Genomic DNA, 24,650 nt, shown 5'->3' with positions numbered 1-24,650 from the left:
AATCATGCGTATTATTGTTTACACTTCCATAATCCGATAACCATATGTTGTGGCTTTTTCAAAAGGCTTGGTCAAATAAAACTCTATACTATTCATGTTGGTATTCTTACAAACGTTACATTTCAATGCATTGTGTGGTAAAACTTAATTTACATTATTTGCAAATTTATTATTTTATAATAGCTCAAAGATTATAGAAGTTTAGTCATTTGTTATTTTGTAATCACTATCAGTGTTATCAACATATGTAGCAGCTTTTTTCGAAAGGCTCAGTCAATACTATCTCTATATTAATCTTGTAGGTATCTTTACAAACGTTACATTTCAATGCATTGTATGTTGCAATTTGTATTTGTATTATTTGCAAATTCATAATTTTGAATGAGCACAAAGACAATACAATTTTAGTGATTTTTTTGATTTTTTACCACTATAAGTTTGATCAACATATGTCGTGGCTCTTTTCGAAATGCTCAGTCAATACTAGCCCTATAGTTATCATGTTTGTATTTTACAAACGTTACATTTCAATGCATTGTGTGGTGCAAATTTAATTTGCATTATTTGCAAATTTATTATGTTATAATAGCTCAAAGATTATAGAATTTTAGTCATTTTTTTATTTTGTAATCACTATCAGTGTTATCAACATATGTCGCAGCTTTATTCGAATGGCTCAGTCAATGCTATCTCTATATTAATCTTGTAGGTATCTTTACAAACGTATCATTTCAATGCATTGTGTGTTGCAATTTTTATTTGTATTATTTGCAAATTAATGATTTTGAATGACCACAAAGACAATACAATTTTAGTGATTTTTTATTTTTTACCACTATCAGTTTGATCAACATATGTCGTGGCTCTTTTCGAAAGGCTCAGTCAATACTAGCCCTATATTTATCATGTTTGTATCTTTACAAATGTTACATTTCAATGCATTGTGTGGTGCAAATTTAATTTGCATTATTTGCAAAATCATAATTTTGTATTAGCTCAAAGATTATACAAATTTAGTCATTTTTTTTATATTTTGTAATCACTATCAATTTAATCAAATATGTCGCAGCATTTAAAGAAAGGCTCAGTCAATACTAGCCCTATAATAATCATGATGGTATCTTTACAAACGTTGCATTTCAATCTATTGTGTGGTGCAAATTTCATATGCATTATTTGCAAAATCATAATTTTGTATAAGCTCAAAAACAATACAATTGTAGTCTTTTTTTATTATTTTATAACCACTATTAATTTGATCAATATATGTCGCAGTATTTTTGGAAAGGCTCAGTCAATACTAGCCCTTTATTAATCATGTTGGTTTAAATTCATATTGTTTTATATTTTCAGTGCGCTGAAAAGAAGCAAAAGAGGGTCTCTTGCTCTTTAGACGGCAAGTTTGACCCCGCAAAGGAAATTGTCATGACGCCAGCGAAACTTGGGCATATAAACCCAGGTCATTTGCACATTAAGAACTTTTAATGGTTGAAAAACATTGTGAACTTAAAATAGTGCTGACATACATGGGTGTTTACAGCTATGCCAAGGATACTGATACTGTCTGATTCAACACGGAAATTGGATTCCTTTCTTTTCCTGAGACGTACCTTGACCATCCCAGCACTAAGATGATGTTAATATATCCATGTCTACTATATAAAGCAGTGGCGACAACAAACTTCACAAACCTTCAGACTTGCCGAAGACAAAAGAAAACTCAGTATGAATTAGCTTTAAATATTCAATTGATTAAATTAAACTGTTGCATTTTTTCATTAATGAACACATTCCAGCAGTGATTTTCTCTGCTTAACTCAAAAATGACTGTTAGATCTTTGATCATGTTAATCAAAAATGTGTTCCCACAACTTATTATAAATATAAAATTTTCAAACTTGTTTAAACAAGATAATTTGGTATTTAATTTTAGTAAGCTTTTTGTATTGATGTAGGCTTCGAATATATCTTCTGCATCACCATGTCAGGAGGAATCTTAATCTTTTGTTGTTGAAATAATAAATAGAAAATTGTTAGTATTATCATCAAATTTATGTTGTTCTTTTTCACATTGCAAATGGTTACTTGTGCAAAATCTTTTACAAACATGTGATTTTTTACATGCTATGGAGTTTTTAAAATATTAACTGAATGCTCATTACACTTAGTAACATGAATGTATTGTTACACATACTCTTAAAATTAAATAATACCAAGATTACCTATCATGCATGAACTAATGTGTTTGTTTCAGTGATTTACTGATTTTTACTGAGAAATACATCATAAACGACTTTTATGAATTTTCTTGCCTTCAAATTCTGCTGATTTTTGTTCAATACTTGAAGACGAAATCACGAAAAGACTTTCAGTACTACTATGGATATCATGTTCAAAAGGAGTCCAACATAATAATATAATGGCATGCGAACCTTTATTGTCTAGGATGATAAAGAACAATAATACATTTTAAATTGTAAGAAATTGACAGGCGTTGATAATGTTGATATTTTTCACACAGCAGAGTACATTTTTAATTAAATAAAAGACCGGTCTTTGCTACATGCACATATGTGCGATATACAATGGCAATTGAAACCCTGTGAAACAAATGGTATTGTTACTCGTCAACGCATCCGGTAGTTGGGTTCCTTGTAGCATACTGCGTGTTAATATTACTAATTATTTATTTACAAGACAAACAAGGCAAAATTGAACGAATATGTATTTGTTTATTAAACAACGAAAGTCGAATATTGCGAAACAACTATCGCCATAAATGAGCGAAATCGCTCGAAATCGAATGAATCTGCTTTCCTTCAAGTACATGAAGGTCAGTCTGGCTGCACTGGTTCTGAGCGACTCTGTTGGTGAATATTAAAATGGCATGCGAAACTTTGCTGCGTCGGCGGTTAAAAGAACAGTTATACATTTTGAGCTGTTTGAACTTAACATGTTTTGATTATTTTGCTATTTCAAACAATACATGGTAACATTTTAATTCTATTAAAAGACCGGTCCTTTGTACTTGCACATACGTGCGATAAACAACAGCAATTTCACCCTGGCGAAACAACCGGCAATTAATATTCATCAAAGGGTCCGATAATTGGGTCCCCGTTCGACATACTGCGTAATAATTAGACTAATTAATGATTGATTTTGAGATCAACAACGCAACAATTGAACGAACAGGTCCTTGTTTATTTAACATAATATAATTTGAATCCGAAAAAACGTAACCCGCTCCATAAGCGAAAACCCTCGAAATCGATATCGTGTAGCCGCATTATCGCTACACAGGGACCAATCAATCGAGATTATCAAATCTCGCGCACCGGTTTATTTCGCATGCTGTATCGGGATATCGCGAGGTTGCGCATCCCTTTGTTTGTATAGGTCCCTGACCTAAACATGGGTATAAAGCACTTTCGGCGTAGCTGTTTTACCCAGCTTTGGACCTTAAATGACTTTTACATAACGCCAGCAGACAGGCATTAAAGGGGCCTTTTCACAGATTTTGGCATTTTTTAACTTATTCATTAAATGCTTTATATCGATAAATGTAAACATTGGATCGTAAAAGCTCCTGTAAAAAATCAAGAATAAAATTTTAAAAAGGAAAAGAATATTGCCCGGACCAGGTTTCGAACCAGTGACCCCTGGAGTCCTGCCAGAGTCCTGAAGTAAAAACGCTTTAGCCTACTGAGCTATTCCGCCGAGTACATATACATGAAGTATTTTATACCTTATATAAGCAATCTTTGTAGTTTCACAAAATTTAACGACAAAAACAGAACTCTCCAAATTATTCAATCGTTTCGCGTTGCAACGCTTTATAATTTTTAGGTTTTAAAATCGTCAAAAGATGCATATAATGGCTATATAAGACCATGGTAAATGTTCAGTATTACTGATTCCTCACTAAAACGAAACTTTGCGAATCTGAAACAACTTTTTTCAATTTTGTCAATTTACCAAAGCGTGAAAAGATCCCTTTAATATATTCGAATATTTCATAGGATGATTCGAGATAAAACGTCTGAACTTTGGCAACAATACTGTGTCTGTGCTCAGCGCAAAGGATATAGCACTGTTCAGTGTAATGAATTCCGGACTATTCCCTTTATGTGCAAACGACACAAATGGTGGCCCAGTTACAATTACGCGTTAAAATCCATATCGCAGATTTTCAGGGTCAGTACTCGTTCACTAAATCGTCCGGGAATTATATAAATTACTATCGATAAACACAGTTTTGCTTTCAAGATGAGAAAACAAACAATACTGAAATAGTATAGTGTCACGATAAGATGAAAATCGTTTTATTATCCAACCACAAATGTTTGCCGTACTCTTATTTGCTATTTTGAATTCAATTTTGTATCGAAAAGTGTTGTGCTAAGATGTGTCATTTACAATTCGCTATGAGATGTTTAATGAACCTCGTCATGCGAAAAGAGGTCTTATTCCATATGCGCCCATCATATATATATAGCCCACTCAGCCTGTGCACCTCTTAGTCTGGTCAGGAGATACATTATGAGTCCATAACACATTGAGTTATTTTATAGCGAACAGCATCATCTCCGACCTGACTGGGCAAATGCACAGGTTTTGCGTGAGATACGCTGGCCGAAACGCATAAGACTCATTTTCGGATGACGCGGCTATGAAAGTGTGATTTAAATGTGTCGAAAGAAAACTGCGTGTAAATCAAATATTAACATACGATATATTTGGATGGTGAAAAAATACACTCATAAAAAGGCATGTGAGAACACGTATGGTGTGCACTGTCGTAGTAAAGTTTTTATCTACTTACACTAATGTGTGGTTTGAAAATGATAACACACATTTCATGCGGTGAAAATGCGACTAACAAGTGATAAAACACAATAGTTAAACTTTTTGCGTTCTTCAGCAACAATCAGAAACTTTCTTGAGATGCCGACTGTTCTGCTCAACTAAACCGAATATTTTGACAGTCGGTGCGCGATCAAGCGTGGGGAGTGAACAGTGTATCATTGAGCAGCCAATTAACAACTATTTTAGTTATTTTGAACTAAATAAACTTAGTAAATTATAAATCAAAAATAATTTTGATAAAACTACCGTCTTGAAACAAATCGATTGCACAAACTTGATAATGTCATGCTATCGTTTCGATGAACTATTTTTCATCGAGAACATCTTATGATCACGTGACCAAAACAGGACGCTAAACCACCCGCGAAAATGTACTCAGTGACGAAAAAACACGCTAAACGCAAATACCATGCGACTTTGACTTTTATTATGTACCAATTTACACTTCCGCGAGACGTATTAAATTTGCAAAAACTTATATGAAGCCTTTGTAAACTTCTATTTATAACTAACCAAAGAAATCTTTACATATCAGAAGCCGTCGCCTTATGATTGGAATAGTATCAAGAATTGACCTCTAACTGAAGTAAGCAAAGGAAACGTACATGTAGCACCTTGTTGACCCTTACTTTCTATATGCGAATGCAGGTTGAATATAAAGTGTGCTGTTAACTATCGTAACTCTCTACGTGAGCGTACCCGTCGCTTGGTTTGAGTCAAACAAAGAATGAACCATAACATAATTATAATAATAAATGTATTGGTATAAATCAGCATTGTATTAAATTCTCAAGCAAACCACATACAATCTTGTGTGAATCAAATATTTGATGAACAAATGAACTCATAATACGCCATGTGATGACACATTATGGTGTTCACTCCTATAGGATAATTTTATCTACTTTTACTGATGTATTTTTTTTACTATTATTACACACATTTCATGCGGTGAATATGCGACTAAAAAGTGAAAAAAAGAGTTTAACTTTTGTTTTCAATTTAATTAGTTAGAAACGTAAATTTTAAACTTGATTTCAATGTCAGCATTTACGCCGACTACCTTTTTAAAAGATAATTCTTGTAATATTTAATTGTTTATATATTCGGTTTTAGTGATAATGAAGCATTTTTGTTGTTGTCTATAGTATCCCTGTAGTTATTGTTGAACTAATGTTCAACGTTTTATAAAAAGAGAGCTGTGATTATAAACACGCGTAACCTTTTACTATTGCTTTGTTATCACTCGCGCAATGGGACTCTCCCTTGTTTATCATCAGTAGTTTTATTTTCCCACATCTATTTAAAGCCTCAGATTATGAATGACATGTGCTGAGCAACAAAAATACGCCATTAAGACGTAGCAGATAGTGGACTATTTTAATCATTCTTAAACAATCTCTTCCGTGACACGTATAATACAATTATTGTTTAATTGTTTTTTTCTATAAACGCTCCGTTCAAAAATCTTCCATTTTACACGATATTAACAGAATGTTTCTATTTGTGAATGAATATAGTTATATAACTCAAACCTCTTGCATAACTTAAACAACTCTTTCTCGCGCGGATGCGGCAGATGCGGCGGTTATCCAGCTGAGCGTAATTAACAGCCGACCGACTTGCAACGCGTAGCACTAACGTAAGTTGTTCGCAAGCGAACAACTAAAACTGTATTGCTTGTATTGAAATATGATAATTTATATTAATATGGTTCACTATTTTGTATTTCAGAGAAGTGAAATTGCAGTGGTGAGTAAAGTACGATTATTAGTAACCAAATACCAGTCAAACTAAACTGTTTTTGAACTGCACAATTTAAGAGGTTGTCTGTAAAGCATTGTACACATTCTCATAATTGTAAAAGCGGTATATTTTATTTACATTTAAGGATTTATTAATATAATGTTATTAATTAGTTGAATTCATATTGGCTTTGTTATTGAGCTGAATACAGCCATATTGGCCTGAGGCCGCAAGACAATTTTTTAATTAACTTTATAATATTATTTTAATTTCTTTTAAGAGATATCTTGTCAATTTAAGACGAAAATTGAATATTGTTGCAAGAGGAAACAAATGTTCCATGCATTTAATTTCAGAAGAATAATTTCATTACTATGGTAATATGAAGGCGATATTACTGATAAAGCATATAAACAATAGCATTTAAACTTATTATATGACGAAATGTGCTTTATAGACATAACAAGATGCAGGAACACAATTTGACAGGTCGCGAAATTATGCAAAATTTACCTGAATTATATTCCAGCCACTACCGTTGTTGTTACTACAATTCAGAAAGACAATAAGGAATGAAAACTTACTTATTTCCATTAGAAATAACATTGCAATGTCTAAATCCTCCATGATTTCGAAATAGTTTTGCTTTCGTCGGTCGTTGATGTATATTTATGTACGCTCAAATATTGAATCTTACTGTTGTGGTTACATTGCACTATTGTCATTGTCGAAAAAGGGAGCTGAAAATATGTGGGGCTGTGTATTTTAACTATATGTAAAGGTTTAAACTTTTGCATCGAGACTAAGAATTCAACTTCAAAATGGGGTCCACAATTGTCGACATTTTAGTTTCTTATAAAAGGCCGAGTTTTTCCTGGTTGCTGATTGGCTGAATCTCGTATTGGCCGACCTTTTTCCGTATTGGTCGTGTTTTTTTCCATATTGGCCGCCTTTTTCTCGTATTAGGCGAGTTTTGAGCTTTATTGGCGAGGCTCAATTTGTACTGGGCGAACAAATTTAACAGATTCTCGTCTAATATTATGAAGTTAATCAATAAATATCAGAACAACCAATAATCTTGGAATAAATACCTTGATAAACTTAAGTCTGGTTTCATCTGTCCATCTAAAACTGACAAAGACGCATTTAATCGAAACTACAACAATACACATACAGTGAAAATTTTGTTAAACCAGTACGAGGGAAACTTAGATATGGGCGATACGACTGCCAAAGGTAATTCGTCTGATAGACATGCGATAAATGCATACAATGTGGTTAAATACACTGTTTTTTTTGTGTTTGTAATTTAGAATAGGTGTTTCAAATTTGTAATGTTTTATAAAAATTTATGTGAATATCAATATACAAATAATATAGTTGAACGTCTTGAAAATTACACTTTTTTAGATTTTTTAAAAATTAGTTTATATAAATTATTATATTAAAACTAAATATTATTAAACCTGTCAAAGTAAGTATCATTGACAAACATCATTAGACCATTTTTATAGATTCACACGCGTTACAGCTCGCGAAGAAATTTCTTGTTTCCTTTCTGCGATAAAATATATTGAGAAATTTGCCAAAACCGCTCATAGCCTTCTCGTTTCATGTTACAAAGCAGTGAAAGCAATACAGTTGTTTGCTCTTGCAATATATTTCATGTACAGTCAACGGAAATAAAGTACGACTCTTTAACGTAGGCAACCCCAACCGCAATGAAAGGTGCAAACACAAATGTAATTTACTTTTTACTGTCTTCAGTCATACTTTCGATTAAATTCTTAAAATTACCTCAACAATATAAAAGTCCGTAAAATGCAACCTTTGAAAATCTACCTTTGACTTTTAAGTTTTTCATTGACCTTTGTCCTTGACCATCATAAATACGATTTAATTGACTAACACAGTTAAAGAATGAACAATAAAAAGGCAGAGTTTTGCATTTGAAATCTTATTTTGATATTTATATTAAAATTCATGTCAGGTAAGATCACATATAGCAAAGTCTTCAATGTTAACATGATATCTCTAAATGTGTACTTTAACTTTGACAATTAAGCCTAGAAAATCGTGATTTCAAATAGCTTGATATATGCAAAAACTCTGTTATTTACGTTTGGCTTTGTATATTTATTTCAAAGCCCGCACGATTTCCTCAAGAGTTTGATATTTTCATCACCTTTGAATGTTGATGTCAAAGCATGCTCGAAATTAATCTTATTCGCGAATCTTACTTAAAATTTGATATCACAGCTAACATGATATATGTACCACCTCGATATTCGCGTTTCAAATTTGAATGTCGATGTCAGCGCTGGATCGAAATAAAACTTATTCGATTGTTACGTTTTTGTTTAAATATTGAAAACAGTCTTAGAGCAATATTCGCGATTTGCATTTGAATGAGGATGTTATTGAAGGCTCTAAATTCAAATTCAACATAGCTCGGTATTTGCGGTTCAAGTTTGAACGTTATTATAAGACCTTGCATAACAATTTTACCAGCTCGATATGCGCGATTCTCTTTGAAAGTAAATGGCAATGCTGGGTCGACATTCAACCTCGCTCGATACTCGCGTTTCGTGTTTGAATTTCGATTTAGCAAGACGATCGCACTAGCTCTATATTCGTAATACGCTTTTTGATGTCGATATGTGTTTTGGCCCAAAATTCAACCTAGAATGATTTTCTCGGATCATGTTTATTGTTTTTTTTCCCAAAGCAAGCATGATGTTCATAAGCTTAATATATGAATGTTGATCTTAGATTGTCGTTCATATTGCAAACTTTACGCACCTCACGGAGGGATACGTGGGATAAATAATTTATTTGAACAATTTTGTCTTTGGAAAAAATCTCAGTTCTATGTGTATGTTCAGCAATTTAATTTCTTTATCTACACTTAACAAATGCAGAAATATTCCTTAAATTTTTTAAATGTGCCTAATGTGATTTGCGTGTTATTTTCCTATTACACAAATTAGCAGAAGAAGTCTAGGTCAAACGATGGATAAGATTGGAAGATGAAGGCATCATCAAATATCTTATTTTACGATTGGGATAGGGACTCATGTGGAAACAATTACACGACGCTAACATATAACGATGGTGTTAACATTTAATACGATTGCCGTTTGTATTGCGTTAGTGTTTGGATATAGAGTACGTACAAGTTAAAAATAAATGTCAAAGTTTGTGAAATTGACAGACACCATGATACCATTTTTATATATTCACACGCGTTACAGCTTGCGAAGAAGTTATTTGTTTGCTTTCTGCGAGAACATATAAAGTGATGTGGTGTGTCTGTAAAGTCACGTTTGTGTGAGCTAGGTGGTTAAAACTGGACCCATTTACAAATAAGTGCATGTTTGACGATGCTGCTTTTGCGAAGCAGCTCGTCTAAGCTATCATACCATACACAAATTATTCACAATGGCGACCTATGTAAAAGACCGAGCCAGTCCGATTGAGTCAGCTGAAGTTTCTCAATCGGCGTACTTCGCTCATTATCATTGATAAAGGTTAAGGTGGCTTGGTTACCGTCCTCTTTCAAATTTATCGAGAGATTCGGGACAGGAACCAGACATGAAACTGCCATGTGGCACTTCAAACGCTGGGACGCTGGGAAAACTCCCAATGTAGTTATTTTTAGATTTGATCGAGAATGTAACCCGCCTCTCAGTTTCGCTAAATGGGTCGAATTCCCCACCAGTACTACTTCCCCGTACCCACATTTTTGTTTCGTACCCAACATTTTTCGTACCCATTTTCTTTTTCGTACCCTAATTTGTTTTCGTACCCAACATTTTTGTTCGCACCCAATTTTTTTCGTACCCAATTTTTGTTCATTCCCAAATTTGGCATAATTTGTTCGTGCCCAAAATTTTCGTACCCACATACACAATTGTGGTGATGTAGATAAACTTAAATTGATGCTTTTATATCCATCCTCTTCAAAAGCATCGTCACACCAGTACTGTCAGGACATTGATTAATATCAATATTACTGAGTTATCGAAGGATATTTGACAATTTCTGTGATACATTTGTACAATTTGTAAAAAAAATTGTGTGAATTTAGCATCGTGAATTCCGAGCACCGATTATCAATTGTGCTAGTACAAGCTAATCCCATCCAATTATCGGGAATATATCGGTTTCAGTACGGTACAATGATACTGGATTTAATCATCTGAAATCACTACCGTTAAACTGATTTCATTCGATCTACCATGGCAACGAGCATGTATGCAATTGATGATAGTCCCGACGAAGGTCGCCTGGAAATGGAAAAAAGGCGAAAGCGAAATACAGGCAATTATCCGGCAAGTGTTGTGGACATGAACTCATTGAGTAAATCACTGTCGTTAATATATGATGGACTGAAATCTATAAACGCAGATACTAGTCATACTCAAAAACTACTTGCCTCTAAAATTGAGAACATCATACATATCAACAAGAAATTAAATGAAATCAACACCGTTGTAAATACACAAAATGTACATCTGAAAAAACATTAGCGTATAGGTCGATAGATAGTGAGGCCAAAAAATAGAAACAAAATGTGTTTTTTTGTGTTGGTGAAAGGAAAAATATAAACTGCTTAAGCATAGTCTGTATAATATTGAGTGAATGTTTGAGTTTTGATGGCGACAATATGAATATGGTTAGAGCACATCGATTCGGAAAATTCAAACAAAATAATTCAAGGCCAATCTATTTTCGGTACTTTACGGACGTTGAACTCGTAATGAGTAGTTTCTACAAATTAAAGGGTACAAGGTACTCTATAGATAGAGACTTCCCGCTAGAAATTCGTCTTGCACGTAAGCTTCTATGGCAAGATTTCCATGGTCTTAAATCAAAACATCCTAACTCTAAAGTACAAAAAGTGTACCCTGCTAAGCTGGGACTTGACGATGCAGGTGATCCGAGATGAATTTCCAGACTGGTTCTCTATTTTGGGCAAAAACAGGTTTATCAATATACGTAGTATTGACCCTCTTGTCTCTCGGCAAAATGATCAGATACAGGTATTCAATTTCTCAATGCCTAACTCACGACAAAGCTCAGTGTAGCAAAATACTCGTACCTTTCGGTTTTCAGCAGTTCACAGTTTGTTATCACTTTTATCCTCGGTTAATGAGCGTCCAAGTACCCAATCCCTGGCGATGACGTCTTCATCTAAAGCAGCTACTAATACCTATCAGTCACCAAGGTCACACCATGTCAATGAACATATGCCTTCTACTGCGCACAAACTAAGGTCACTAACACGTAGCGATGGCGCCCGCCAGCGAGTGCATTCATCAGTTATTACAAGCCCAGAGCACAGAGCATCAAACCAAATAAAATACAAGTACTACTTTAAACTCCTCGCATATCCAGGCTAAACGCTCGCAACGTACAAAAAGTACGAACAGCTCTTTAGTGGCGACAATTATCAACATTGCCATGCTAGTTCAGTGAAGACGCAGTCAGCTTCAAAAACAGAGTCTGGTGACGTACCACGTCCAAAGATACCCGCTTCCTCTGTGGACCCGGCGAGTGTCTCTCTGACAGAGGTCCAAACACCAAATGTTAGCTTGCTTGCTCAGAGTTTATACCCAGTTGCATAGGGGACGCAGGAGAAGGTCAACTTACGTGTTTCGCCCCTAAACGTTCAGGGTTTGATTACTAAACGTTTAAATAAACTAAAAAGTAGTGAATAACAAGCAGTATTCAATAAAAATGATAATGTTCTGCTGACAGAGACATGATCGGAGGATTTCATTGACTACAAGAATGACGGTTTTGACTATTGCGCGCTTCATCAAGTAAAGAATACTATAAATAGCAAAGGAAGCTCACTGGGAATTATGATTTATTTTAGAAATAATTTAGTCACTGATGGTATAATTTCATTCTAGACTGAGATGATCTTTTGTGGATATGGATTAACAAAAATCAAGTAGGGGTATCAGATGATTTGTTCATTGGTTTATGTTATATTCTCCCAGAATTCAGTGCGAGAAGCAATCTATATGAAAAAAAAACAAATTCGATAGAATATTGGATTCTATTGATAAAATTAAAAGTGCCTCATTTAGTTACTAAGTAATCCTATGTGGTAATTTTAATAGTCGTACACCTGCTATGCCAGATTTTGTCACTAACGATGTTGATTTAGATTATTTACATTTACCCGATGATAACGACATTGATATAGCTTTACCCAGATTTTTACAAGACAAGTGTGTCAATAACAATTGAAATGTGTTAATTGATATGTGCATACAGTCGGACTTACGAATCTTAAACGGCAGTATAGGAAACGATAACGTTAACAACACGCAAGCCATAAAACAATACTTGGTTTGACACTAACTTGACTAGTCGTATTAAAAAAAAAATATTGACTTTTAATGTGAAGCCAATTTGACTATTGAATAAGGTTTGCCGAAGGTGCATGAATTCTTAATTATGTTAAACAAAATCATGGCTGTAATCAAACAAGTTTCCAAAAACAAATATATCTTATCACTTGTAATCGTAAACAGTATTTATTCCATTAAATAAATACTGAAATTCAGACGATATTAATGGTTATATTAAACATTTATAGGTTTTGCTTTGCTTTTGTTAGATAATACAGAAAAAACAAACACAAGACTGCCATATCCAACAGTATAAAAATGTATGTTTCCCTGGCAACGTGCTAAATAAGTATTCGAGCTGCCAGCAAAAGCCACACAACGTCTCTTTATGTCGAAATATAGATAAATATTTATTTATTTAAGGTTATTAATTGTTTTTACAATCCTAATTGTTGTTATGAAAAATTCAATATAAAACTTATTTAAGCATTAAAAAACGTTAACATTCCAAATCAAATTCAATTGATTATTCAGTTCAAAGAAAAATCTACAAATTAGATATCTACTTTAAACTCTAATTCAATACCTCAAATAAATATCCGAACTCATGTAATCAAGCGGACGACATTTTGCTATTGCTATTCAGTTACGTTTACTTTATAGAAATAGCCTCTGTTTGTAAATATCTTTGTAATGCCTTAATTTGTTGATTTGCATGAAATTGAGCAAAACAAATATAACGACATTACTTATCATCATCACAACTCTTATAATCATCACAACCAGTCCGTTAATATTACAAACAAGTCAGGCATCGCTGTGAAACAATACTTCGTTTTCAACTATCCCGACTAATCATATTTTTTTGTCAACCATTAATTGTATATTTGAATCCGAGTTAAGATTTGGATAAGGATTGCTCAACTTGATCATATTTAATAAAGAAACTTTTAAGCTTGAACTTATCTTTTCAAATTCGATTATGTTTGCAAAAAAGATTTGTTCGCTTTAGTTTAATAACAAAAGTTTACGAATTCAAATATATCGTAGCAGTTGTTATCGTATACAGTATTTATTCAATTTGATAAATACTAATATTCTGATGATTATATTTGTTATGACAGCTATTAAACGTATATAGGTTTTGCGTTGCTTTTGTTGAATGATCAAATTTTGTTTAACAAATACAAAATAAAAACAACATGAGATGCTTATCTACGAGGCGTTTACAACTATGTTGTAATATAGACAAGTAACATATATTACACATAAATAATAATTTGAAAACATTCTCAATTTTGTGTAATTTCTTTTAGGTCGAATGTCTTCAAAAACGAATCAAATTATTTACAAAATCAACACAGTGAGCACAATGTACATTAATTGACAAAACTAGTTGTTACATCAAAAGCAGACTTAAACGTAATGTAATTATATACATTTTATACATGATATCGTTTTTTTCTCTAAAAAATCTCGGTTGATGTTGGCATAACGAACGCGACCTATCTCGATATTTTCACCAGTTCCAATGTCGCTGTTCGCCTAAATTATACAATAATTGTACAAAAGCTATGATAGTGTTGCGGTTGTTAACGTTACAAATAAATATTTATATTACGACGAAAGTATTTGTTTTATTGTTGACGAGCATAAAGTCAAAATAAAATAACAATTTGATAAACTGAATACAAATGATAGTCTGACCATTACATTTATTAAGGGCAAACTCTCTAATTATGTTAAGTCTTGCTTGAACGTTGAAGATATTTTAATAACTTGATTTAAACCACTTGTTTTGGCTAAACAATAACGTAAATTGAGTCTCGAGACATTATACAAAGAGCGATATTAAATTATAGACCGTTACATCAGACAACAGTTTTTTGTCTATAGTTTATACTCGCGGTACAATTCTATGGATTTAAACAATTTACCCGATACAATTTATTCACAGAGTTCCCAGACATAAGTTATCGCAATATATATATATAGGTTTTAAGTTGGATATGAATTCACATCACTTCGCCTGTAGTCTGAATGATCGTTGGGGAAACACAAGAGACTTGGCATTCCGCTCTCTGCATTCTTTTCTTCTGTCGGACAGTCTCAATGCTTCGTAAAGTCTCTACCCAGTCCATTCTGTGATGTTATCTTCTCATTGTTTCGTTGTCTGACCTTCTTCCTCCCTTACTGTACTGTACTTTGCAGCACAGTTTTGGTAAGTCCTGATGATCGTGGGCTTTGCCCATATAACTTTAGTTTCCGTTTTTAAACAGTGGTCAGCATATCGTCGTACGGTCTCATGGTTTTCTTGACGCTGTTTCCGACTTCCTTGTTGGTGACGTGGTCTTTTGTAGGAGATGCCCAGGAGTCTTAATGGTATACTTATCTCCAAGTCCAGTTTAGGTCGGATGACTCACAGGCGTACACAATTATTGATACGATTAGGGCGCGCAGCAGTCTGACTTTTGAGCTGAGGGCTATGTTTCTGTCAATGCCATTAACTATTAAAACACCAATACAATGGAACGACATATATGATTTTTTACATACATGTAGCGCGTTAGACTTTAAAACGGTATGTCGTTTTTTATTACAATGACTCGATCCAAGAGTCTACGCATTTATTGGACAAATTCATGCATTAGTTGCAATCAATACATTTTTTTTACGCGAAGCTTTGCAAAAAATGTTTTAATTGTTGGCCTTTTATTTCCACTCTGCAAACGAATCAATATAAATAGCACAATTATATTGTTTCAAAAATGTGCTGTTGGTTTAACTTGAACAGACATAAAGCTCGAAAACGCCGTAATGATGCTGGTGTTTATGCATATGTGTACATGTATTTATATAATTGAACACCGAACAAAGATGAATGCAAAAACAGGAAACACATGATTAGAATAAATAAAATAAAAAACTGCCAATTGAGTGACGGGTAAATATTGTTAAGTTGTACTTCACACAGATTTGTTCAGAATCAATATTCTACGATTAAAAAAGAATGCATTAAATGCACTTTCAGCAATTGGATGTTGACACTTGTTTTGTGGTGTTTATTTAACATAAAATTAATTTCAGTTTCTTTTTGCGAGCTAACCTTCAGTTTTAAAACTATTTATATGTTGAATAAACACATCTTTAAATAGTTTGCCCTAATAGGATATTTACAGATAAGAACGAGATACATGATAGCACACCATTTATAAAAGTATTCATTGTGTTGCGATCTTCAATAACACTGAAACCAGATTGGTTACCACGAACATTTTTTTAATGCAGTGTTAATTTAAAAAAGAACTTACAGCAATTTGCTGAATCTCGATAATAAAAAGTAAAATTAATCTATAATTGTCATACTTCTAATAACAGCAAAAATGCACTAAATATACAGTATTATACTTCTCATAGTTAAGTTTAAAGACAGGTTTTCTCATGTTTTATTGTTTGCACAAAACGATGGTTTGCATGTTTTGAAAAATATAAGGTAACACAAAGACAGTGCACGGTAGGCCAATATAAATATTCGCGCAAGAATTCATGTCTCCTTTTTGTGAGAACATATAAATAGGTATTTTCTATTAGTACATAAGGTTTATAACAAAAATGCCTATTGTATCGAAATCTGTTGATCTATATTAATATAATTTACCATTGTGTACTTCAGCGTAGGGAAAACATGTATGGAAAGGTGGATAAAGTACGATTACTTTTAACCAAACACTTATCAAACTAAACTGTTTTTAAACTGAATAATTTAAGACTGTGTCTTTAAAGCATTGTACACATTCTTAAGATTGTAAAGGCGGTTATTTTATTTACATTTAAGGACGGTATAAATATAAGAACAACCAACAATCTATAGATAAATATCATGTTGAACGTTAGTCTGGTTTCATTTGTCCATGATTTAAAACTAACATAGACGCAATTGATCGAAATTATACAAATACACAAACATCGAAAATTCAGCTGAACCAGCACGAGGGAAACATTTTTAAACACAGCAAGCATTCTGAAACAGATATGAGCAAAATGAATTGCAAGATAATTCGTTTGATATGTATGCGGTGAATGAGCTAAGCGGCGCATTTTTCTTATTTTAACTCGAGCAGCCGCTCGTTCAGATAATAATTGTCTCCCTTTTGGGATAAATTGTACCTAAAAAAGGAGGAAAATCACCTGTAGTCTATAACATGTGTTTCTTTTTTCAGGATTCACACAAGTTCCACTTATTATTGCAAAGATGAAGCTTAGTTGAAAAGAAATCTCTTAAAACGATATTGTCGATGCATATCTTGACTTTGAAATAATGCTAGAAAAATCACGTTTTTAAATAATTAAATTTGAAACAAAATTTTAATTTGTTGTTGTTTGTGTCACTTGTACGTCGCAACTTAACCACATGAAACGTGTGTTATTGAAATCACGTATTGTAAAATACAAACCATTGTTCGAAAAAATTATACTTTGGGAGATAACATCTTGTGTGTCCTTACATGGCTAATTATAAGTTAATTTTTTCGACATCATTATATTTGGTATTTTAATATTTAATTATAACGCAGTTTTATGTTGACACATTCCAATTACACTTTTACAGCCGCGTTCTGCGGAAATAGGTCTTATTGCGTTTCGGATATCGTAGTTCAATCACAGTCAGCGCAATTGCGAAGTCTGGTCATTAGCTACGCTGTCCACTATAGATCACGCAAGGTTTCTTAGTTGAATTAGGTATCACCTTACTAGACGGCGAGATGTGCAAGCTTGGCTTTAGGTACGCTGGTCGCATAAGGAATAATACCCATTTTCTCATGACTCGGATATTTAAACATCTCTTTGCTACTTATAATTTTGAACATCTACGCACAATACTTTACGATATAAAATGGAAGTTAAAATTGTGTTATTCATAGCAAGCTTGCAAATTTCGATAGCCTATTCAGTCTTTGAAGAAGGATTTTCGTACCGACAAACCAAGAACGGCACATTTTTGTAGTTAGATAATTCCGTCGTATCATGACTCTACACTATTGTGATAGTTTTCGTGTTCGCATCTTGAAAGAAATACTGTGTTATCAACGTTTCTCGATACTCCATTATGTCTTCCCCGGACGATTTAGTGACCGAGTACCGAGTAAAAGTGCGAAGTTTGCCATCCTTGCGAAAATCTGGTTTTATATAAATATATGTATTATTAAAACATATTTCGAACACAAACAATATAGAAAATGATCACAATAAACCTTGTGTGTTGTTGTATGTTGATTTGCCGCGAATATGTATTAATTATTTCCGATGATCACAATTTTGCTCAATTAACAGTGTACTACTTATTATAATGAAACAATAATGAAATGGGATGTATATGCATATACAAATAAAACTTTTTTCCTTAAATAAATGTTTTTGCTTTACACAATGTAATAATGGTTCTATCGATCACTGATTAAAATGGTACTGGGTTTTTCAGTTTACGCTCGTTGTTCTGATGAGGAATCGGCTGAAATTAAGGTTGCTAATTAAAATACTCACCTTCTGTGTTGGGCGCATGTTCATGTATGTGAGTTTTTCAGAGTTCATCTACAAGAATGCACTTTTTGCTGATTTGCCGATGTAACCTTAAGGAGACTGTGTTGAGTGATTATAACAAAGCACATAGTGGACTATTTTCATTATGCAAAACAGTAATGCAAAGTATACTCTTTCTCGGTGCGGATGTGGGTTGAGAGTAGAACTTTTGTATCTCAAAGACAGTACTTAACGGATACAATAAGTTGCCTTCAATCCATGATTTTTTATGATCCGATGAACAGCAGCTCTTTTGCAGACCGATTTCCAGAACCGCGCTATTAACCTTAGTCGTTCGCAAGCCTACAACTATGATATCGTTTTTGATTTTTTTCAACACTATTAATGCGTTACATCATTGCTGTACTTTTAGATCAAAAGTGAGAACTTGGTATGTTAAATAACTTGACTTATTAAAATATATAAAACATACCTTCATTTATGTAAACTACTAAATTCAAGGGATATTTTCAGGTTTTGGAAAATTGACAAACTTTTTTTTCAGATTTGCATATTGTTATTGCAGTTATGATATGTACAATGAATCAGTTATACTAAAAACTAACCATGCTCTTAAATAACCGTGATATGCATCTTTTGACGATTACAAAACCTTAAAATTATATAGCGTTGCAAAAGCCAAACGATTGAATAATTCGAAGGGCTCTGTTGTTACCGTTTTATTTTTACATGATAATTGCTGATGTATAGTATGGAATACGTTTTTAAATATATTAGAACGTATGGCTGAGTGTTAGCTTCTAAGACTTTTACTCCAAGGATCTGACTTTGCCTTACTTTAAATCATTATTGTTTTATACTTGAGCTTATTAGTTTAAAAGTTTATATTGATCAATTTAAAACATGTAATTACAAACTTCAAAACATGCCAAAATCTGTGAACATGTCTCTTTAAAGTTTTACCATCTTATTCATTCGTTCCTAAATACGAAAAAACACCATGCGACTGTGTTAACCAGGTTACCGATGTATTAGATAATTAAAAAATATAAAAACTATGAGGGGTTTATGCTCTTGCTTATTGCTATATGTTAACTTCGAATTAAGACGAACAAGAATACAAGAAACACTTAATCTTTACTGTTAACGTACTATTATTCAAATGTATGCGATATAACGATTAAATCGCATTACTTTTAATGATATGACGTTTAGAGTAAATATGTTGCATCTCTACTTCGATCAGATAAATATGAGTTCAAGACCATTATTTCCTGGTTTATTTATTTTTTATTTAATGCATTTTCAGAGACTGGGCACGGATATTTATTTAATGACGGCATGGGCAAAATTGCTATCAGTCTAATCTATACGAGCTCACATTCCCATTTGATGAAACTATTAAATAGTTATCCATGCTTTTTATTGTTTGTCCGAAATAATTTTAGGGATAGTTACAACGAAAACCTATATTAGCCTTTATTTTCGCATTAATTTTACCTTAAGTAAAGTGGGTAAAGTAAAGTAAAGTAGCAACATTCAACTTCGTTAACAAGGGTACCGGTGAAATAGATAATACGTTAAAATTTTACCATGTGTATCGCAATATTTAAACTTCGATCAAATACGAACAGACATTCAAGAAACAAAATTGCTCATATTTTTGTACGATAGTGTAATTATTGTGTCGCTTTACTTCGATTAGATTGGTAATCGTGGCGTAGTAGATATGTTGTCCGCATAACGATCGGAAGGTCACATGTGCGATTCACATTGTGTGAGCGTTCTTAAGATCTCCCCAAAGACACCAAGTACTGGTTTTACCCAGGCAAAAGACTCCTTTAATAGTCAAATCAGTCGATGATACAGAAGAGCACATTCTTTGTATATATACAGATATTTCGTATTGCTTTAATCGCAAACTTTATTTACGATTCCATTTAATAACTACTTAAATCCAGACGATGTTAATGGTTATATTAAACATATATACTTTTTTCGTGGCTTTTGTAAGATAATCAAATTATTTCACAAGTAGAGTAAAATAAAAACACGACTTGAATATCCACAACGTTAAACATGTATGTTTCCCTGGCAACGCGTTTAATAACTAATCGATCTGCCACCAAAGGCCCACACAAAATACTATTTATTTAAAATTATTAATTTTATTAACATCCTAATTTTTGTAGGAAAAATTCAATATAAAACTTATATAAACATAATATCGTTTATATTCCAAATTACATTAAATTGATTGTTCAGTTCAAAGCAAAAGCATCTATTAATGTGATGTATACTTTAAACTCTACGACAAAACCTCCATTTGAACTCGTGTAAAAGAGAGGACAACATTTTCTATTGCTATTCAGTTACGTTTACTTTAAAGAAAGAGCATTTGTTTGTAAATATCTTGGTAAAGCCTTACATTTTTGATTCGCATTAAATTGAGCGAACAACTATAATGGCATTACTTAAATTGACTGAGCCCCGCATGGCTTCATTTGAAAATGCTCTGAAGGCTAAACATTAGTATACTTAATTTTATTGTGTATACTAAAGACATTAACGCAAATGAAATGTTTAACTATTCAATTTGGTACAAAACGTTGACAACAAAGGTGTTTTCAATACAATTTATGTGTCAGGAAAGTACATGTCAAATATACCATCTGCTTATGGATTTTCTAATGTACTAATATTAAATAATGAATGACAGGTTGACAGGTCAGCAATAGAGAAATAAACATACTAATTTTAATACCGTAAATACAAATGATAGTTTAAAACAAATACAATTATCTTATATTATAGTTTGTTGCTTTTAAACGTCTCCCTTTTAACACTTTGATATAAAATACAAATTGTAACTTTTTTTTAGAAAACCGGCACTGAAAAAAATGTGATCAGGCAAGTTAAATTAACTAGTTCTGGCTACCATAACTTTAAATATCGCTTTTTATGATTTTTGACTGGCGCGACTTTAAAGTTATGGACCAACCCCGTTTGGTAAGTCAACCAGAAATTCCAGAAAAGTTGAGAGTTAACAAAGACCGGTCCCAAACAGCTTTTAAATGCAGTTATTGGCCCAAATCAACCACTTGATCGGACAGATTGACATTTTCACATTTAACTGATATATTCTTTCACAAAAAACTATCTTAAACATTTGAAATGTATCTTTTCTGCGATGCAACAGACATTTTGAAATGTGAATCTCCCGAGATTTTACGGTAATTTTACGTTATTTCCATGTTTAGTAACAGACATCGTATCATGTGCTCAAGTGTTTTCAAATTCAGAATGACATTTCCCGGTATTTTAAATTATTCTTGTTTGTTTTGTAAACACATTGTAGTGTAAATACAATCTCAAAGTTAAAATTATTTAAAATTACTTGATTCACTTTGAAATCAGTCTTTTAATCCAACAGACGTAAGTTGTTAGTCACAAATAATAGATATCAGGAAACGAAAGTAATGTTTACAATTTCAGCAAAAAATTCCATAATCAATCCGAAAGTATCCGAATGAAAACTGGTCACGTGACAAAGCGACAATGGCGTCAAAATTGTGAATTTCAGGCTGATGATAGTTATTTTCATCTATTGTAAGATGCATTTGAAACATTTTAACCTTAAATATGCCCCGATGCAGTAATTTACATTCATTTACCAATATATGTAGAAATGTATGAAAGAAAATGAACTATCTTTGATTTATAGCGTGACATAAATATGTTACGACTCTAGTTGACTTTCGATATGGGGTTCGCTTCAGCGTACATGTCTGTCAATACTATATAAACTGTTGGCTGAAGTTTATTTAGCTATAAATCAGCATGGTCGTAGTACGTTAATTGCCAAAATTAGACGATATTCACAAATTAGCCAATTCGTTATAATTATAATCTGTTCATCTTCAACATTTGTTAAACAAGGTGCATTCACAATATCATAATGGAGAAGATCTGTAATGGTGCATGAACATTTTGGCTTACACAAATGGCCTTTTTAAGTTTCGACCTAATATCAGGCATGATATTCTTACCAGCTCAATATTTATATGTTGATGTCAGCGCATACTGGAGATTAGAACTAGCTCAATACTCTCCATTCATGGTTGAATTGTAATATCATCGCTAGCACGATATTTGTATCTGCTCAATGGCAAATGCGAATACAGGTATCAAATTTAAGCATACATAGCTAAATAATAATACCTTTGAAGTGACGGGTAAATATATTTAGCTTTACATTAATCGTGTTTAGAATTAATTTAACATGATTTGAATAATTTGCTTTCAATGCACGTTCAGAAATTGAATATTTGTATTTGAGTTGTGATTAAAAAATACAAATGATATCAATATTATATTTACTGCACATTTATGTTTTCAATTATTTAAGTGTTGAATAAAGTAATCTGTTAATAATTTTCCTTATAGGGACAGCCAAAGATGAGAACGTAATACATACCATATTTAAAATGTTCATTGTATTGCGATTATCAATAAAATTAATACAAGATTGGTAGCACAAACCTATTTTGTAATATGCAGCGTACATTTTAACAAGACTGACAGATATGAGCTGGTGTCCGATTATAAAATAAATACACAAATGTATGATAAGTTCACCTTGCTATACATGCAAATGACTTTCAAAAAATAATCAAGAAATCTACACAACATGTACATAGCAATATCTTACGATATATAAAAAAACAACACACTTTGAATAAAGTAAGTTAGTAAGTTTATTGTAAACAAAGGCCTCCGGCCCATAATAAATCATGTTTACAAAATATATATATACAGATAATACAGAGAGTTGTCTCTACCTATATATATATATATATATATATATATATATATATATATATATATATATATATATATATATATATATATATATATATATATATATATTTATATATTTATATATACAATATCATTGAACAAAAAAACCCAAATAAGAACAAACATACTTCCACTACAAGTATTACGTTCCATATGAAGAACGTATTAAATGGTAAACATAAAAGGCTATTCTTTTAATAACAAACACATTTTCATTTCTTAACAGATCAAAGAAATTTGAAACAGTTTGCCTGCCATGATACCAATTATAATAATAGATTTGCCTAATGTCAGCATATTTAGAGCATTCAAAAAATACATGATATTCATCATCTGTTTTTACAGATTCATTTTCTAATTAACAATGTGCACATATTCTAAGATTTCTTGGTATTCCTCATTGTCTACCTAACTCATTTGAAACCTATGGCTTGAACAACGAAATCTCGCTAACGCTTGTCTGCAATGAAATGGAATTGTTATGTCTAAATATCGTTCCGTGTTTAATAAACTTTTAAATTGTCTGTAAGTATCGCATCTTGAAGAGTCATTTATATTTTCGTGCCAGGTTTGAGTTGCACAATCAGTAAGGCGTTGTTTAAAACGGAGCATGACTAATTTAATATCACCAACATCCTGTGAGGGCCAAATCAAGCCGAACCCATATTTAAAAAGAAGCTCCTTTACATCCGTGGCCCAATTTCGCCTTCCAATATCATCTAATGACTTTAACATTTTAAAACAGTTTTTTGGATATCTTCTGTCAGGCATCTGGAGAAGTTTACACCAGTATTTTATACATTTTGAGTGATAAATGACGTACATTGGTAAACGACCACATTCTCCTAAAGCTACACAGTTATTGACCGTAGTTTTTACAACTTTTAACATTAATCAGTAAGAGATCGCACTAAATAACTGAAATGACCACGTAGAGATATCATCACTGACCCTACTTCAAATATTTTCCAGCTGAAAATTGTCCCCCACGCGTCTTTTTTAGTTAATTTGTATTGTTTTTCTGGAGCCGAAGTGCATCTCACAGAATATCAATCAAACTTCCGTTGTTTTCACTTTCGTAATTAAAAACTCCGTTTAAAAGAATTATTTCTACTTTTAGATTGTTAAAGCGATGTATTATTATATATTATCAATATAATAGTATACCGTGATGAATTGAACGGAGTTACGTATCGATCTTTCTGTCAGTCTGTAAGCGTACTATTTTATGCGCAATAATATAAGTACGTGTGATTTCAAACCATTGTA

The 24,650-nt window shown here is 32.6% G+C and overlaps 1 protein-coding gene across 24 annotated transcripts in view; it reads left to right on the top strand.

Annotated features, from left to right (window-relative positions):
* The window catches only part of LOC127842803 (tripartite motif-containing protein 45-like), a 203,529-nt gene that overhangs the window by 16,368 nt on the left and 162,511 nt on the right, over positions 1-24,650 (top strand). For 23 of the 24 annotated variants that reach the window (XM_052372535.1, XM_052372536.1, XM_052372531.1 and 20 more), the window contains exon 4: positions 6,604-6,621. In XM_052372535.1, coding sequence (XP_052228495.1) covers positions 6,604-6,621 — 18 coding nt within the window. Of the gene's footprint in view, positions 1-1,353; positions 2,298-6,603; positions 6,622-24,650 lie in introns of those variants that run through there. The other variant, XM_052372552.1, reaches the window with a different exon arrangement.

This window comes from Dreissena polymorpha, chromosome 8, assembly GCF_020536995.1.
Source record: "Dreissena polymorpha isolate Duluth1 chromosome 8, UMN_Dpol_1.0, whole genome shotgun sequence".
Taxonomy (NCBI): domain Eukaryota; kingdom Metazoa; phylum Mollusca; class Bivalvia; order Myida; family Dreissenidae; genus Dreissena; species Dreissena polymorpha.
Note: the sequence above shows the minus strand (reverse complement) of the source record. Positions and strands in the feature narration are given on the sequence as shown.